We start from the raw sequence: 17,887 nt of genomic DNA, 5'->3' as shown, positions 1-17,887 counted from the left end.
AGTCTCATGTTCACCGATACACTAACTATCGGTTACTTAATAGTTTTTAATAATGCACAAGGATTTCCTCGAACCTTTCAATACATTTTTCTGTTCCATTAAGTAGACTGTAGATTTTACTAATTAATGTAAAAAAAAATGGCTGGGTCAAGTACAAAGCTCTGCAGACATTACTATTAAAAATATTATTAAAATTATTAAAAGAGTTCAGAGTTACATTAGTCGCTCTCTTTTGCACCGCTTAGTAATCCTTTACACTCGAATGGTGCACCCGAAGCACCACTAAAAATTTTTACATTATCATATTTGTTTGTAATTAAAAAACTGTTATGTAACTGCTATATATCGAATGCAAATGGTTAAAAGAGCAAAGACATTTTCATCAAACTTATGTTTCCTATTGTACAATGAGATTAGACAATTTTTCTTTCGCACAAAGACCCGCAGTCTACTCATAACAATTCAGCACTAACGCTTCCAGAAAAAATGGCTGTTAACTACTTTCGTCGATTTCGACGAAACATTCCCGAGCTTCTCTTTAACAAACGTTCCGGTAGACAGAGCGTAACAAATTCGGCGCATTGGGACTTCTGTTTTCTCGAAAGCTACCCCGCAAGCCGCACCATGAGAGCTTATGGGAACTCGCACAGCTTCGTCGAGCGACTCGATTTTTCGTTATTAAGTGACCAATGATTTGTTCGCTGGGGCAATAAATGTGTTTCACGTCGATGCTGTTTCTGTAGTATTTCTCTCCGTTATTTTCTTTACTTCCTAGACAGCATACAGCGTTGACCCTTCACTTATCTCGAGCGTGTGTTGCGTCCGCCATTAATTACACGCTACGCGTATAATAGGGTCGCACCGCCGATACGAATGTCAGATGGCAAACCTTACAAAGTCAACGTATTTTCTTGTTTGTCTTTTTCTTTTTCTTTTTTAGGACGCAGTAAAGTTCTAATTAGTGCGCCCTTTAATCATAATTCAGAGTTTACCGAGTACGGTCGGCCGGTAATTACTTCGCTATTAATGTGTAAATGCGGTTATTATGGAATAATGAATTGTTCGTTAATGAGATTCATCAGAAATAGAGAACATCATTTGTTATCCATAACGAGCCGACGGAAGTACCCGTGTATCGGATTTATTAACGCTCCGCGTCGGATAATAATGTTTTTCCTGTTGAATGGAGGCCAAAGTTTAATCAACTTCTGTATCATGTTCGATTTGACTTCCTGTTACGGTAGTTTTCAACCCCCTGAATGCCTCAATTGGGGCGCGCTAATCCGACGCTGCTTGCAGACCCATGCAATTCTACGTTTCTATCCAGTTCTAGGCTGCGTTCAATGTTACTTCGGTGTTGCAGCATAGTTATCGCTGTGTGTTCTTCGCGAGATAAATGTTTAATGATGCCGAGCACCCGGCTGCAGCTGATTTGAAAATACCAGCGAACGGACTGGGAATCAAGATTTACTACATCTCTCAAATCAACTTAGTGGACTCGAAATAAAATCTTTATATTTCTTTATTTCGGATCATCTTTTTTATATCTCGGGGGCTAGCTTCATTTGTTCTGCAGACGTGTCCTAAGAATTGGATTAAAATGAATGTAAAAAGGGATAGGAAGATTCAAAAGAAAGATACGAATTTCCATTAACACAGTGTTATATTTTCCGGAAACGTGACCAGTGTATTTAACAGGAAGTAGTAAAAGAAATCTGTTTTAGTATTTTCACACTACACCGTAATTGTAATAAAAGTTCACCGTCACTATCGGTGTAATGAAGATCAGTATATTAGTGTTACATTTTACAAAATATTTGGAACGTTAACATTTTTCACTGTTTCAAATTTCGTCTACCAATTTTTGTCGTCAAATAAAACCTCGAGTACGACACTTTTCTTGCTCCATACAGAATGTCGGATTTCTTATCAAACTCAGATTGATGAAACGTTTAACGCACTGTGTGCGCGCGGGACGAGGTTTTAATATCTTTTTAAAAAATTTAATTTCTTTTAATTTCGTTATATATTTGAAAAAATCCCTCTGCGAAGTCCTAAAAATCCTCGTTATCAAAATCTTATTGTCAGTTTTGCAAATGTTAAACCTTTGCAGTCGAACGGCGACTCTAAGGCGCCACTGAAAATTCCTACATCATTCTTCAGTATAATTTTTGCATTATTAAATTTATCTATATTTAATAAATCGTTTCAAGTGCAGAAAGCTGCATGAACAAATAAGCTTAACGTTATATGCACAACAGGAAAATAATTATTAAAAGTAGAAATACTATAGGTCAGAAGTACTGTCTTGGTCTTGACGTTAAAATAACTTCGACTGCAAAGGGTTAAACGTTTTTTCAATAAAACAGAAATAAATTTTTAAAGATCTATTAACCCTTAAATGCATGAATTAATGAATTTTATTTAAAAAATAGGGTTATAATTTTTCAAATGAGTGGAAATCGGGAAAAATATTTAAAAAAATTATAAGTCATATCTTATAGGGTTTTTATTGAAAAATATTAATGATTCATTTTTGGTACACTATGCAAAATAGACATAAAAATTCTTTAGTTAGTATGACATATCTATAACAAAATTATAAACCACATGCATACCACACCAAAACAAAACCAACAAACCAATAAAGGAAGCATAGTACTAAATACATGTCGTAATTATTACCATTAGTGCATGTTGTCCCATTTTTGCATCAACACGAAATAAGCCCTCCATACACATGATAGTTACGGAATATAGACAAAAGTACTAGCAAATTAATAAATAAGAGCCTTACCTTTAGAAAATATTGTTTGTTCAACGAATACACCAAAATATTTCTAAATAATCCACTTCCAAAAGTACGTAAATGAACCCGCTATCAAAAATGCGCGCCAATTGGTATAACGTCAGAAAGATACAAATATTGAAGTCAAATGTCATTATTTTAGTTAATTTTTGATAAGTCAATGGACAAAGGAATCACTGCCATTCAGCCAAATGTATCGATATCAAAACTGTTGTCGGGTATCCGCGCAAAAAGTTATTGATTCATTTTTGGGACTCTATGCATTTAAGGGTTAAAATCTCGCAGTATGTTAAAATTAACGTTCATTTGTTTTCCTCAAACGAATAATCCGACGTTCGGTACAACGCGAGCAAATAGAAGCTAGCGGGATTTTCTCTCCCGTAAATGAGAAAAGCTAAAAGCAGTGCGAGAAGTAAATTTTGATGGATACCGTGTCGTGCCTGTGCACCGGAAAACGCGACAGAGTGATCCTATACCGGCAGGAGAGCACGCACAGAATGCGTAAAATACTTGAGTCTAATGGAAATATAACGAAGTTAAGAGCAAAGTAAAGGTATTTTCGAGTCCCTTGTGCTCGGCCGGTGCTCGGCACGCGTTCCCCACGAGAACGATCCAGGCTGTTGTAATTCGTAGAGGAGCAAGTAGCTTTTTACCGTATGATATAGTTAATGTCACGCCGTGTCGTCGGTAATAGCACACCAGACCGCGCTTGTCGTTGATCAAGCACCGGTTAATTGCCTCGCTTAATTACAGGACCTCGGTAAGGAACTTATTTCTTCCAGCGCTCTCGCGGAGGCTGATATCGCCTCCTATCATTTAAATGCAGCTCTCCCTTGCGACGGCGGAGCAGTCAATAAGCCTCGTTTTAATTTAATTTCGACTAATTTCATGTTTTTCCCTCGAAACTTTCGTGAACGACCATCGAACGAGGCGAACGCGACGGTTACGGTTGTTGCGCTTTCGTTTTACCGTGCGGCAAGACGATTTTGCGAGCGATACCTGCACGGAAGAAATGAGTTTCCTTTCGCTCAGAATGGAAGAAGCACGATAGATCCGATTCGGAACTTTACGGAGCACTGAAAGCAACCATTTTATAAGTAGACAACCGTATCTTTGTGCGGAATAAACATTGTTCGCGTCAATTGTAAAAGGCCGTAACTAATTAGAAATCTCATTCATCTGCTAACGATACTGATATAGGTTGAGAATAATATGTCGACGTAATTAAATTCCTTTAACGCTAGTACTACCAAACCAGTTAAAATGACTGGTTTTCGATTTTTTTTTCTTTTACAATTCAGCGTGATACAACGAAACAAATGCAGTAAACAAATTCCCCATGAACGTATCCTAGCGCTGAGTGCAGTAAATTCTCCCCAATTGTTCTTCAGCTTGCGAACAAAAATGGACAATTTGTGGGGAGGGGATACGATTATTCGAGCCTCGCGGCTCGTTTTTCATAGCTGCCGATTGTCAACAATTGTATTCGAATAATCGTATCTCCTCTTCTGAAATTGTGCATTTTCGTTCACAAGCTGAAGGACAATCGGGAAGTATTTATCGTACATCTTTCAGTGCGGCAACAATTCGTGAGCGAGCGAGAAGTGATTCGAATTTGCAAGATGTAAGTGTACTTCGTTCGCGACGTGGAGCAATCCTTCGGGCCAAAATAAAAGAATCATACATATGCCGGTGAGATTAACGCAGGCATCTTGTTGTTTACAAACTCGTACACGCTATAAATGCCTCTCAGACATTCATTTAAATTACTTTCTATAGAACCTGCCTCGTAAAAAGATCTTGTTTACCAAGTGGAATATTCCGAGATGATATAAAAGTACTGTTTCCGCCTCAGTTCTTATACGGAGACATCCTCTTATAACCTGAAAAACTAGAAAAAAAAACATCGTGTAAATTTATGGCATTAATTGTCTGTTGTTTGCTTCACTGAAAAGAATGCACCACTCCAGCTCGGTAATAATTAGACCACGGATCTTCGTGCAAAATCAAAACTTTCGATTGCAAGAGGCAGGAATTGAATGAAAGTATGTACATACCCTTTTCTCTTGAATACCTCTATTTATTTTCTTGTCTTGTAATAACGAATACGCGTGTATTTACATGCATTGTATGATTTATTTATTTATTTATTTATTTAAAAATCTTGGAATACTAGTTACGCTCTATTAACTCCGGTTAAGCCAGTATCGCTGATGCGAAATGGGATGAACACCAATCGGTTTATTTCATCGAATCGCTGATAACCGATGCAACCAGGTGTGACGTTATGCTCTTTGTAACGATTTACACTAGCGAGTTCGCTACGAATTCACTAGCGAAAATTCTACTGCATTTGTTGAACAAATATTTCACAATCGCCGTCCGATCGTACTGAATCGGAAAAAAGGATCAAACCGGACTCAAGGATATCTTAACACTTCCACGACCGCGCTAGAAGCCTCAAAAATTTTCATAAAATTAAAATATTTCATTCGATTAAACAAAAATGATGAAGCAAACTTATATGACATCGATTACTTCTTCAGCATTCGTACCTCTTGCAGATCTCAATAAAATTAAGCAATCATTTTTAATTTTTCATTAATCATCCATTCGGTCGTCAACCGACTGAATTTAAAACGGGGAGATCTCCCCGTTCGGTTGGCTGTGTTAACAAGGATATCTTATTTTGCAATTCTGCAAAGTTCCGAGACTCTTTCGTGGAAAACGCTTGAAATAAGTTATACTATTGAAGCAAGTTTTATGATAAAAACTTTACAAATTCTAAATAAATTCGGTCTTCTCACTTTTGTGAAGCAGTACACGCCAGTTAGTATTACTGCTTGGCAGGTTTAGTGTTAAAATCGTGCTTCTTCCTCGTCCGACGAATACCTGTCGCTAGACTATCGAGCGACAGGGATCAGATAAGCATTTTGTGCATCTTCGTGTTTTAATTAGTAAATTACATCGACGCCTTTGAGTGCCACATCAGCCAGCCGAATCTACGCGGCGTACGAACGTTGCCGATTACATTCTCTCCCAACTAGAGACCGTGCAAGGTTGATCGGGCACTCGAAAGGGTCAAAGAGAGGCGTGATCGTAGGTCGTTTCTAATGCTGTTGAATTCTTTCGTTTCCGAAACGCGTTTCTCTTAGACGACACCTGTCGATCCGACGAGTTCACGTGCACCAATAAGCATTGCATCCCGCAGTACTGGGTCTGCGACAACGACGACGACTGCGCGGATAACAGCGACGAGAAGGACTGCAAGCCGATCACCTGTAATCGCAGAACTGAATTCGCCTGTTCCGAGCATCATTGCATTACGTCGCGATGGAGGTGCGACGGAGACGTCGATTGTCCGAATCGAGCCGATGAGATTGGATGCGAGGTTCGTAAAGCCCTTCCGGTGGCTGCTAATTATATCTAATTAGATATTCGTTAATCATATCTGGTGCACTAACGAGGAAGGATCTTCAAGCGCCCGCTTCAGATTGCTTTGATTCTAAAATATGTTACAGATGACCAAAAACTAAGGGAGACCTGTTCTTTTTTCGTATATAAGGGATGAAACTACCCTTCGAAATTAACCCTCTATGGGCCTATGTAACTTTCAAGTCACAAGCTAATATATCCACATTTTACCAAATAGTTTTAGTTTTTTTCATAAGATGATGTATACGTCTTAATTATATAATGCTTCTGAAAAAACCGATAACAATATTGATGACGGTTGGCTGCACCCATCAACCTGAAATGTCAAAATAAATACCTTGTAAGTTGTCTGTAGATAGAAACCAAAGGGACCATCTTGTGCAATTGGGATTATTTGTGCTCTTGTCGGTGTTTACTAAATAAAAAAAAAAGCGTATATAATAGCTCTGAGTTCGTATATCAATAACAATTTATTTATTTCCTTTTCAATAATCATTTTGTTACTATTTGTATATGATACAGTTTTGTACTATTTGTATATGATACAGTTTTGTACTATTTGTATATGATACAGTTTTGTAACTTTCAGGTTACATTGGGATATTGTGGTAGATTCGAGTGTATTTAGGATAATAGTTGTGCTTTCTCCTATTTTCAAATTTATATATCGAATACCCAAAATATGGATACAAAATCGTATAAAAATAAAAGAGGAATTAGAATTAGACACATCAGCGGTAATAGATCCGAAGATTCTTTATTAGATTCTGAGTCCGATGAAGATCGTCCAGTAGCATTTACCAGACGACGCATAAATATTATTGACAATGACGATGAATTTAGTATCGAATTATCATCGGACGAGGAAAATTCAAGACCACAAAAAACTATTTGGCAACCAGTTCCAAATGCAACGTACATCAATGTTTAACGCCAAATTCAAATTGTTTTATGGAATTTCACGCTTAAGCATTAATGCACAGAAGTGGAAACATTGTAAGCCGTTGTTACTTCAAAGTTACAAATCGAATTAATTATAATAAAGTTGTTTAAACTGTTAAATATATTTTTAATTATCATATATAGGTTTATAATAATAGATCTTCCGTTGCATAAATTTTTTTATATTTAAGAAAACAATTCGGCCCACATAGAGGGTTAATAATATACGAAGAATAGATCAGAAATTATTATCAAACTTGATATTAATTTAATTTGTGGCATATCTGGGTGGGTGACCGGTCAGCAAAATGTTAAGAATGATTCAATAGAATAGCTTTTAAATGACATTAGTTTTATTAATGAAGTACTTACTCAGAACTGAATTTTCAAGAAATAATCTTTGCCCGAATTTGTGTTCGGCCTCTAGCACGATAAATGAAGTTCATTAATCGAGGATGGTTCACCCCTTGGTAACGGTGGCAGATCGTAATATTACTAATTTGTTATCATGCAATAATTTGTTAGCATCGAATCTAAGGTTTATTAAAGATTTCATGAAAGCGTCGTGCAGATTTCAACTCTTTTAAATGTACATTTAAACGACTAGAGGTTCATTCGGATCGATGAGATGCTGAAAATATGTTGTTGTATGTTCCAGAAGAATCTCAAACGCGATCACGCTAATTGCGACGCGAAGGAATTTGCCTGCGGCGATGATATCACGTGCATACATTTAGATTGGTTGTGCGACGGGAAGACGGATTGTCCGAACGGTGCAGACGAATCGCCGGAGCGGTGCCACAATATCACCTGTAGACGTGATCAGTTTCAATGCGAAGATCGTCACACATGCATTTCGGGTATGCAGCCAATCTATTGCTCGATTGGTTTCATCAATCCTTCCCTAGACCTGCCTTGGCTCAACAGTCTACTGCTTGATTTGTTCGATCGACTCCTGCTCAGATTTATCTTGACTCCAAGTATCAAAGTACATAGTTCCTTAGCTATTCCGTTTCTGACAACTGATTTCTATACGGTTTTGCTAGAATCGATGGGAACAAAGAGGAAGCACCTTCAAAAATATTTGAAAAAAATTAATAAGTATAGTAGCAAATGGCTCAAAAGCAATGTCAATCGTACAGTTATTAAAACGAATGAAATTGATCCGAGAATTAAACTAGGATTAAAAAGAATTACAAACAAGTGTACCAATAAACAAATGAGAAAAGGGAACAATCATGAAATTAATATTTGTTGAACGAAAGATTGAAAGCTTTGTATCAATAACGAATGAGCAGCTTTAAATTCAAATGATTATATAAATGCTGAGCAGATCTTGTTCCTCCGAGTTTACGTGGCAGTGTAATTTCTGTGATCTCTGAATTATTGAAATATTGTAGGTCACCTGTACTGCAACGGCAACGCGGAGTGCCCGGATGGAAGCGACGAGAAGAATTGCACAAGCAGAACAGCCGCCTGCGATCCTTTGACCCAGTTCGAATGCAGCGAGGGTTCCTGTATACCTATTAGCAAGGTGTGCGATAAAAATCGGGATTGCATCGGCTGGGAAGACGAGAGCCACGATCTTTGCGGTGTAAACGAATGTCTGACCAACAACGGTGGATGCTCTCAAATTTGCATCGACTTGCCTATTGGTTTTCGATGTGGCTGCAATCCTGGCTATAGATTAATTGATAATCAAACATGCGACGGTAAGACGAAGTATCAAGCTGTGTGTTCAGAATTACATTCTGTAAACACTCCACAATTCTTAGGATTCCTGGGATCTTCTAATGAATTGATAATTTCAACGAACTGTCTTGTGTGTGTGTGCAATAACATCTAATAACTTATTTTAAAATAATCTTTCAAAAGGAAATGAATTAAGCTTTCTTTAGACACAGCAGGGTCATTTATTGACGCTTCAGAAAGCTATTAGGTTGGCCAAAAAGTTCGTACAGTTCTGCGTCGGATGAAAGGAAAGACGTACATTGTCAAGAACTGCGCGAACAATTTGGCCAATCTAATATTATTAGGATTCTCCATGACTGAGTCATACCTGGACACACACAGCGGATTTTATGCATTTATAGCAAAATTGAATAATTTGCAATTTAAAGTAGTAGGAAGATTGAAGCTATTGACAAATGTCAATGTATTATTTTTAATCCATTAACATGATTAAGGAAAGAAAGAAATTTTTCTATTTCTTAGAATTAATGGAGACGATTTTTATTTTGCATAAATTTCTTCTCTCAAGCAACAAACCAAACGAAATTGCTCGACTACTGGATGTGAAGTGTTCGCTCACAATTAGAGTTAAATTTATCTTGTATTCAGTAGAACTTCTACACAGGGCATATACAAAATCAAACGCATGACCATAATTCCAGTTCCAACATTAAATGTCGCACATTTTGATTTCCTCAGACATAAACGAATGTCTGGAGCCAGGCAGCTGTTCCCAATTCTGTATGAACCAGAAGGGCGGCTTCAAATGCATTTGCGCCGTGGGTTACCTCAGGGACCCACGAAATCACACTCGTTGCAAAGCAGCAGAAGGCCACGCGAGCCTCCTTTTCACCAGGCGACACGACATCAGGAAAGTAGCATTAGATCGGCAAGAGATGACTGAAATAGTAAACAACACGAAGATGGCGGCAGCCTTGGACTTCGTATTCCGTACGGGTATGATCTTCTGGAGCGACATGAGCGAAAAGAAGATATACAAGTAAGCACTGATATTCCTTCCCCATCCATTTCCTCTTTCTAAAAAAGATTCTTACGGTTTTCTCTGATCCTTTAGAGCTCCGATTGACGAAGGAAACGAGCGTACGGTCGTCATCGATGATGGTTTAACAACGTCCGACGGGCTGGCTGTCGACTGGATTTACAGTCACATCTATTGGACCGATTCTGAGAAGAATACTATAGAACTGGCCAATTTCGAAGGTAACATGAGGAAGACTCTCATACAGGATCGCATACAAGAACCGAGAGCGATTGCTCTGAACCCGTTGGAAGGGTGGATGTTCTGGACCGATTGGAGCGACGAAGCTCGCATTGAGAAAGCTGGCATGGATGGTTCCCATCGAACGGTAACATTTTAGCGATTAGAATTCTCTAAATTAGAAGCGCGGATCGTTAACGAGCGAAATTCCTTTGCAGGTAATTGTAGACAACGACGTGACATGGCCGAACGGTCTGACTCTGGATTTAGTAGGCAAGAAGGTCTACTGGGTGGATGCTAAATTGTACATAATTGGTTCGTGTAATTACGACGGTTCTGGCAAGCGAACGGTTCTCTATTCTCCCGTCTTCCTGAGGCATCCGTTCAGCATCACGACGTTCGAAGATTACGTCTATTGGACTGATTGGGACAAGGACACGATATACAAAGCAAACAAGTTCACCGGCAAAGAGGTCGAAGCCGTGACGTCCGTTCGCACTTTGCAGCACCCCATGGTGGTTCACGTGTACCATCCGTATAGACAACCGGACGGGATGAACCAGTGTCAAGCTGTGAACGGACACTGCAGCCACCTTTGTCTCCCTGCACCGAGAATCAATTCGAAATCACCTCTACTTAGTTGCGCCTGTCCGGACGGTCTAAAGTTAATGCCCGACGGTTTGATGTGCGTGGAAAAAGGTGAGCAGATCGCGCCAAGATCTTGTCGTTTCTAATTTTAACCGAGTTGCGTGCATTGGTTTAATATGCACTGAATGAATAACGTGAGATGGTACGTTTTGCATGTCGTTAGAATAATTTAACGCTTATGGTACAAACGCGCAAGACTCTTCGAGAACGGCATGCATATGATGTTCTTTGAATTCAGCGGCGATCGAGCAATTTATTATTTATCATTATTATTTTGGCGTACATTTATTACTTTGTTAATTATATTATTTTGCATCGGTGTTGCATGAATATGGGATATTCCAGTAACCACAACTGTAGCGCCCACCACGCAAGAAAGTAGTATGCCGTTCAAGAGACTTGAAATGTTCAACTTTACCACCACCACTGTTCGTAAGTATAATTGCACGCAATTTCTGGCGCAGCGAAACATATATTGCGTTGTTTACGATCTCAGATGCTCGGCTTTAGCTTATTCTCTTGAGTGTATAGTTATTAATAGTCACAACTAGTGACTGATCATGAATAGACTGCGGATTCTTATGCAAATTCGCAGTTTTATTTATTCTTTAGAGATTCTTTATGGTCAAAGTAAAAGTATTTTAAAAATTCACAAATGCCGTAAGCACATAAAGATCAGCGGTCTAATCAGAATGTGGGATCTGTACAGTGTAGTTCAAGCTTAACACACAGCCAGCTCTTTATATCACGGTATTACAAACTAACAAAGGGTTAGAACACTTTTAATACTACTTCATAAGAAACAAACGTTCTCCACATAAAATATGCTTGTTTGATCGAATAGTTTGTTTTTATCAGGGATGTAATTTATATATGCTTTTAGATCCACCACCGCCAGTTGATACAGAAGGAAAAGGTAGTCTTGCAACCGAATCAACGGATGCTGGTTTGGTAGCTGGTATAGCGATAGGCGTTGCATCGTTTGTACTGTTGCTGCTCGCGTTGGTCGCAGTATTATGTTACAGGCATTATCTTCACCGTAATGTTACAAGTATGAATTTCGACAATCCTGTGTATAGGAAAACCACCGAGGATCAATTCAGTCTTGAGAAAAACAGGTTTCCACTCCCCACTGCTCCCGTTGGAGAAGAGGTAATTAATCAGCGGCACATAACGTCGTATAAGGATGATTTATTTAAACAGAATCGCTTAAATATCATCCTATATGATTTTAGTTACTAATTTATTTGCTAATAAACTGAATGATTTTCTGCCAACAGGCTCAGGAACCTTTAACGAGTCCTGGAACTAATGATTACGTTTAAGACTCACTCTGTCAATGAAACGGGCTTAGCAGGCTGTTAAAACAATATCGACCAAGTAACGGAAAGAATGGAAGAACGAAAATTATGTATAAAAGACGATGAAGCACACTGATAACTCAAGCGAGCCTGTCCAATAGTACACCTGCATTTGCCCGCCTGCCTGCCAACTCAGCTGTGATTATGTTTACTTTTTTGTTTTTGTACTGTGCCTATTTGTTTACAAATTAAGCATCATGTCATTATATGCGTGCTAACGCGCGTGCAACATTTAGATTTGCTCCAAGGCATAAAGGGAGAAATGTCTAGGTGAACTGTAATTGTTGCCAAATAAGCGTGTCTAAGCTCGCGCGTTTCGAAGTAGTTCAATAAGGTACCAGAAATTCCTACTTTGTAACGTTCTCTTCTCAGTTTTACATGCGTAACGTGTAATATATAGTACTATTTCACACATACACACACACACTAATGTGGAGTCGCACGTCGCATCTACGTTTAAATTTATATAAATATATATATATATAAAAGAATACATAGAATATTTTTATCTACATTGTAAGATCTTTAACTTGTTATTGTTTCACTATTTATTCTGTAAGAGTATACGTTCTTAAGCATAACTTTCAGTTACATACATAGATATATTGTTGCATTATTGAAATCACATGTATATAACACACAAATTCAAAATATATCATAGAGATAATTTTAAAAATCATTAATAACGCTATTGCATTAGTAATACTTATTGAAAAACTTTTGTCGTATAGTTCTTTGCGAGTTTGTTAAATTATTTATAATACGTTTAAACGTATACATCGTAAAGTACTCTGTCGTGCCAAAAGAAGAAAGAAAACGTCCCGAGAAATCTCAAATCTAATGGTATGGATAGCGATCGGACATCTTTTTCGTGAAACCAATGTAAACTTTTTTCCGGTATCGTATAATAGGTCTAAGGATAACAATACTTGCATTTGAACACGCAGTAATAGTTCAAAGAATGGAGTTTTAGCATGCAAAATATGTATCTCATTTTTGTACATGATGAAAAGTAGATTTCTCCTTTTATGTCACTTAGGCGAGACACGAAACAACCGGTGCTTCGAGCACGTTCACAGAAACATTTTTTAACAGCGACCTGTGTTTATGTGGGTGGCTCATATCACAGCGACAACACTTTTCTCACGGACATTCTGTTGATGTTATCATTCTAACGGAATAGTTTGAAAACAAATTAGACGTAATAAGATCAGCTCAATGACACTAAGTGGACTGTGTGTTAAAGTAAAACTGTTGTTTAGGTATTTCAGCCCACTAAAAAGAAACTCAGTATATATGTATAGAATTATCGCCTCCGGCTTAAGAGTTTTACTTATTACATACTTTATGATTACTGTATTAAATAATTAAATGTGAGACAGACGTTCTTCTAGATAAGATTACTAAAAAGTATATATATATATATTAATATTAGGGCAAACCGAGAGCTGTGTACATTAAACAGTAGCAACATTATTTTCTCCGATCGTCATATTCTCGCAAAACAATTGTTCTGATATCCCGTTTAAAATTAATTCGAGGACTTAAATCTCGAACAGAATTTTCAAAAGATAATACATTTGATCGAACCAACCGATAAAGTTGAAAATTAACGTTTGCTACATTTTAATAGAGTACACGTTCTAGTCTGCAAGTGCAAGAAAGCAAAGTCCAAAATTAAAAGAATAGAGGCTCGGTGGTGATTTTAATCAAACGATAGCAAAAGTGTGGTGAGTATCAGTTGCAATAAATTATGTGAGTCACAAGGCATAATTTAGCCGATCTATCCGCCAAAATCGTGTCAAACATTATTTCTATGCAATATATATTATCACTACACACGCATAATATAAATATATATTATATATATAATTTATTATAATGATTATTGTATAAATAAATATACAAAATAAATCACACTACCCTCATCATTATCATACCTATTAAGAAGTGTAAAATGTATAATTTGTAAAAATGTACTTTGGAAATATAGAATAGTAATTAATTTCTTTCCTGCGTTATGCATCGTACGTAGCGTGCAAATTTATATATGAAATAGTTATGAAGTTTTGCTAAGTTGTAGAGATTCTATTTTTCTTTTTTAGAAATACATAATGCCTTTTTAAATAACCCATTTATAGACCTTGAAGCACTATAACCACATACCGATAAAACTCCGCATTAAATCACTCCTACGTGAACAATACGAAGTTGTAAAATAACAATAATTATGACAAAATTAAGGCATAAAACAATTAAAGGATACGGAAGTGTTCAGGACAATTTACTGCCTTGATATCACATAAAAGAAACGCATAACATTATGAAACATACTATCCACTTACCTATTGTCTAACTTGTTAATTAATTACGTTTTATGGTGTTTTCTTCAGTTTTTTCACATGAAATCGATGCAGGAGATTCTTCTGAACAGCTCTGTGCACTTGATTAATTTGTTGTTGCTTTAATTGTATCATAATTAATGTTTTTCGGCGGCCTTACGTTGTGCACACGCGGGAAAGCGGCACAATTTCTAATAGACGAATCGATACATCGAAAATATACAATCAGTGAAACGATAGCTCGCATGTGACGTTCAAACGACTTGATGCAACGGTTTTCCTGTGTTTACATAAATTTTTGAAAATAATATGAGTAATACGACCAACTATCCCTCTTGTATAAAAATTGTAAGTATTTCATAAACAATAATTATTCTATAAAAATAGCGTACATTAAATACGAATAATATAAATTTTGACGCAAATTAATATTGTTAGCCTGTCACTAGTTCAAGACAAAATAATGCAATGGTTCCTAAAACATTAGATTTAAATGAAGTATTAGCACTTAACAGAGAATTAATAACATTAGCCAATCAAGCATTTGGAGAAGGAAAATGGAATCACAGTGTAACAAATCAAACAATTGGTATGTACCTTACTTTCATTTTAAGTACTCTTTCATTACACGATTATTACTGTTCCACTCGTTCAGATTTTGTAGAACTTTACATGGGCAAATATGTTTGTGGATGTGCAACATTTGTTAAGATTCAATTACATAATGGAACATATCATGAAGATATGGCGTACTATAGTGCAGAAGGAGCTACAAAAGGTTTAGCGATACATTCTGCAAGAATTGTATGATTCCATATTTATATTTCAATGTTTCTTATTTTAATTTCTAATTACTTTAAAAGTAATTTTTGATTTTTATATTCAGGTTTCTCTTACAGAAGCATTCAAGAAAGTATTAATGTGTTTTAACTATTTCATAGAACATGATATAGAGAAGCTACTAACAAAATCATCTAATTCAGATACAAATAATATTCAAATAGAAAATGTAGAGTGCTCTCTATCTGACTTTAATAGCGATATGTTGGAATCATATGCACAAGCAAGTCCATCTAAAAAACAGAAAACCAATGTGGAAGAGAACAAGCCAGGTTCATATAAAAATCTTTCATGAATGAAGTTTCAACAGAATGGTTTTTATTATTGGGAACTTTCTAGGATCAATGTTCAAATCAAAAAGTTCATGCAATCAGGGGGAACATATGTCAGTACCAAAACTAGAAACAAAAACAATAAGTGGGACACTAAATACAAGTAAATCTACTCTCATAACGAATACAAATAATGTAAAAGGTCAGTTACAGTCCGATTGTACAAGTTCTGAAAAAGTGCAGGAAATTAACCAAAAGGAACAGGAACGGAAAACAGGTAAGTGACTTAATGTTTAATGAAAAGCCGACATTAAGTTGCATGCAAATGATTACAGCATTAAGTGAGGAAGAACTGTTACGAATGGAACGAAAACGAAAACAAATGGAAAAAAAAGCCGAGTTTAAAAGATTAATGCTGGAAAGAGAACAGCAAAAAAAGATGGAAAGCATGAGACCTAATCCCAAATATTAATACAAAATATTATGTACATATAGATATTATAAACTAAAAGACACGAGAATGTAAATGTAACATAAGCTGATATGTAATATCGTCAATTATGAAAATTTTTACGAAAATTTAATTTATTTATGTAATACAAATATATGTGTAATTGTGTATCGTTCGCATTCGTATTGTACTTATGTATTATGCCGAACACGTGTTGTGTGTCTACCACTAAATGTTAAGGTTAGAAATTACATGAAGTGTAGATTGTGTCGAACGAATATATATAATTGATCTAGAACGAAAATATTTAATTTTTATAACTGTACAATTATTTTTTGTAAAGTAATAAAGTATAATATTTTGTTATCATGGAAAGTGGAAATATGGATCAGTATTTTAAGAGTTATGAAGAACTTGATGTATGTATAGAAATATTATCTATTATTAATTTCATGTATGTTATCTTATTTAATACTATTTATAGGTGCATCAATTAATGTTAAATGACAAGTCACGAACTCTTACTTACAAGAATGCAATTATTAATTCTAAACAATTATTTGAGAACAAAATTGTTATGGATGTTGGAGCTGGAACAGGCATTATTTTCTAATTTATCTTTAAGAGCAACATCAATTTTACAGAACAGTAATGTTGAATGAATTATTTCTAGGAATATTGTCAATTTTCTGTACACAAGCGGGTGCACAAAAAGTATATGCAGTTGAAGCAAGTGATTTAGTTAAACTTACTGAAGAGGTTGTAACGGAGAACAAATTGAATGATAAAATTACTGTGATCCATAGTAAAGTGGAGGACATTGATGCGAATAATGTTGGTAAAGTTGATGTAATAATCTCAGAGTGGATGGGCTTTTATTTATTACATGAAGGAATGTTGGACTCTGTTATTTTTGCAAGAGATAATTTTCTAAAAGAAGATGGCATTCTTTTTCCATCTGTTGCTAAACTATATGCATCACCGTGTCAACTGCCATCAATGTATAGCTTTTGGGATGATATTTATGGAGTCAGTATGAAGTAATAACAAATAGTTTATTGTCATAAGGGAACATTTTTATTTTATTATAATATTTCATATTTGAATGCTTTTTATAGATGCATTGGGCAGAGATACAGAGAAATGAAATCGATAAAACCAGAAATATTATTTGTAGATGAAAAAGATCTTTTGGCAGAGGGAAAGTTGTTGGCATGGTTAAATTTACAGTGTATTGGCATTAAAGAATTAGATCTGCTTGGAGGAGAAGATTATGTTTGCGTTTGTAACAAAGATGGAAAGTATCAAGGAATTTGTATTTGGTTTGATATCGAGTTTCCGGGTGGTTTGGAATTATCCACGAGTCCTCTTAGTGAAGCTACTCACTGGAAACAAACTGCTATTGTTTTGCCTGCAGACGTAGACGTAGCGAAAGACGAACCTGTCGCATTTAAATTGGAGCTGAAAAGAAATTCTATTAAACCTAGACAGTACAACATGGAGCTAGAGCTGTTGGATGCTTCAGAAGTGGATCATGATTTTCCTTGTAATTGTTATATGACAAAATGCATTGTGATGAAAACATACTTATATGAGCAAACAGATGATAATGAAACAAACGAGTGATTTTCTTACGCTTATATTGTAAAAATGCATTTGTCTACAATGCTTTAACAGTACCTGTGATAGAAAGTCTTTATAAAGTGTATTAATATTTGTTCTGGAAGGTTTTTAATAAAGTATAAGAATTTGCACATGTATAATGAAATCATTTAAATTTTGCACAAAGAATATTGTAGATCCAAAATCCGCCACCATAGACAGCGCCTCCACCGCA

At 36.1% G+C, this 17,887-nt stretch overlaps 3 protein-coding genes and 1 long non-coding RNA gene across 10 annotated transcripts in view; 3 read left to right on the top strand and 1 right to left on the bottom strand.

Moving 5' to 3' along the window:
- LOC117225891 (low-density lipoprotein receptor 2) overlaps positions 1-14,154 on the top strand; it is a 123,396-nt gene extending 109,242 nt beyond the window's left edge. For 5 of the 7 annotated variants that reach the window (XM_076523098.1, XM_033479690.2, XM_076523095.1 and 2 more), the window contains 9 exons: positions 5,965-6,200; positions 7,845-8,046; positions 8,587-8,898; positions 9,617-9,917; positions 9,993-10,284; positions 10,355-10,835; positions 11,130-11,216; positions 11,668-11,936; positions 12,065-14,154. In XM_076523098.1, coding sequence (XP_076379213.1) covers positions 5,965-6,200; positions 7,845-8,046; positions 8,587-8,898; positions 9,617-9,917; positions 9,993-10,284; positions 10,355-10,835; positions 11,130-11,216; positions 11,668-11,936; positions 12,065-12,109 — 2,225 coding nt within the window. In that variant the 3' untranslated portion in view covers positions 12,110-14,154. The remainder of the gene's footprint in view (positions 1-5,964; positions 6,201-7,844; positions 8,047-8,586; positions 8,899-9,616; positions 9,918-9,992; positions 10,285-10,354; positions 10,836-11,129; positions 11,217-11,667; positions 11,937-12,064) is intronic. The other 2 variants (XM_076523096.1, XM_076523097.1) reach the window with 2 other exon arrangements.
- Positions 1-14,624, bottom strand: part of LOC143259715 (uncharacterized) — a 32,368-nt gene extending 17,744 nt beyond the window's left edge. The window contains exon 1 of the long non-coding RNA XR_013033735.1: positions 14,491-14,624. This is a non-coding gene — a long non-coding RNA (uncharacterized LOC143259715). The remainder of the gene's footprint in view (positions 1-14,490) is intronic.
- Positions 14,625-14,663: 39 nt separating this feature from the next.
- LOC117225900 (uncharacterized) lies at positions 14,664-16,425 on the top strand. The gene is made up of 6 exons (XM_033479700.2): positions 14,664-14,835; positions 14,926-15,076; positions 15,143-15,291; positions 15,374-15,599; positions 15,667-15,876; positions 15,935-16,425. The coding sequence occupies exons 1-6, from the start codon at positions 14,797-14,799 to the stop codon at positions 16,069-16,071; spliced, it is 912 nt and encodes a 303-aa protein (XP_033335591.2). The 5' UTR covers positions 14,664-14,796; the 3' UTR covers positions 16,072-16,425.
- LOC117225896 (Arginine methyltransferase 8) lies at positions 16,332-17,804 on the top strand. The gene is made up of 4 exons (XM_033479696.2): positions 16,332-16,469; positions 16,535-16,649; positions 16,724-17,090; positions 17,169-17,804. The coding sequence occupies exons 1-4, from the start codon at positions 16,419-16,421 to the stop codon at positions 17,674-17,676; spliced, it is 1,041 nt and encodes a 346-aa protein (XP_033335587.2). The 5' UTR covers positions 16,332-16,418; the 3' UTR covers positions 17,677-17,804.
- The last annotated feature ends 83 nt before the right edge of the window (positions 17,805-17,887 follow it).

This window comes from Megalopta genalis, chromosome 6, assembly GCF_051020955.1.
Source record: "Megalopta genalis isolate 19385.01 chromosome 6, iyMegGena1_principal, whole genome shotgun sequence".
Taxonomy (NCBI): domain Eukaryota; kingdom Metazoa; phylum Arthropoda; class Insecta; order Hymenoptera; family Halictidae; genus Megalopta; species Megalopta genalis.
This window is presented reverse-complemented; position numbering and strand designations above follow the sequence as displayed.

Excerpts from the sequence above, each read along its gene's own strand:
- LOC117225896 (XM_033479696.2), top strand. The coding sequence starts at position 16,419 with ATGGAAAGTGGAAATATGGATCAGTATTTTAAGAGTTATGAAGAACTT. Across the intron at positions 16,650-16,723 it reads GGATGTTGGAGCTGGAACAG|GAATATTGTCAATTTTCTGT; the intron begins GCATTATTTTCT and ends AATTATTTCTAG. Across the intron at positions 17,091-17,168 it reads ATTTATGGAGTCAGTATGAA|ATGCATTGGGCAGAGATACA; the intron begins GTAATAACAAAT and ends TGCTTTTTATAG.
- LOC117225900 (XM_033479700.2), top strand. The coding sequence starts at position 14,797 with ATGAGTAATACGACCAACTATCCCTCTTGTATAAAAATT. Across the intron at positions 14,836-14,925 it reads ATCCCTCTTGTATAAAAATT|CCTGTCACTAGTTCAAGACA; the intron begins GTAAGTATTTCA and ends TAATATTGTTAG. Across the intron at positions 15,292-15,373 it reads CGATACATTCTGCAAGAATT|GTTTCTCTTACAGAAGCATT; the intron begins GTATGATTCCAT and ends TTTTATATTCAG.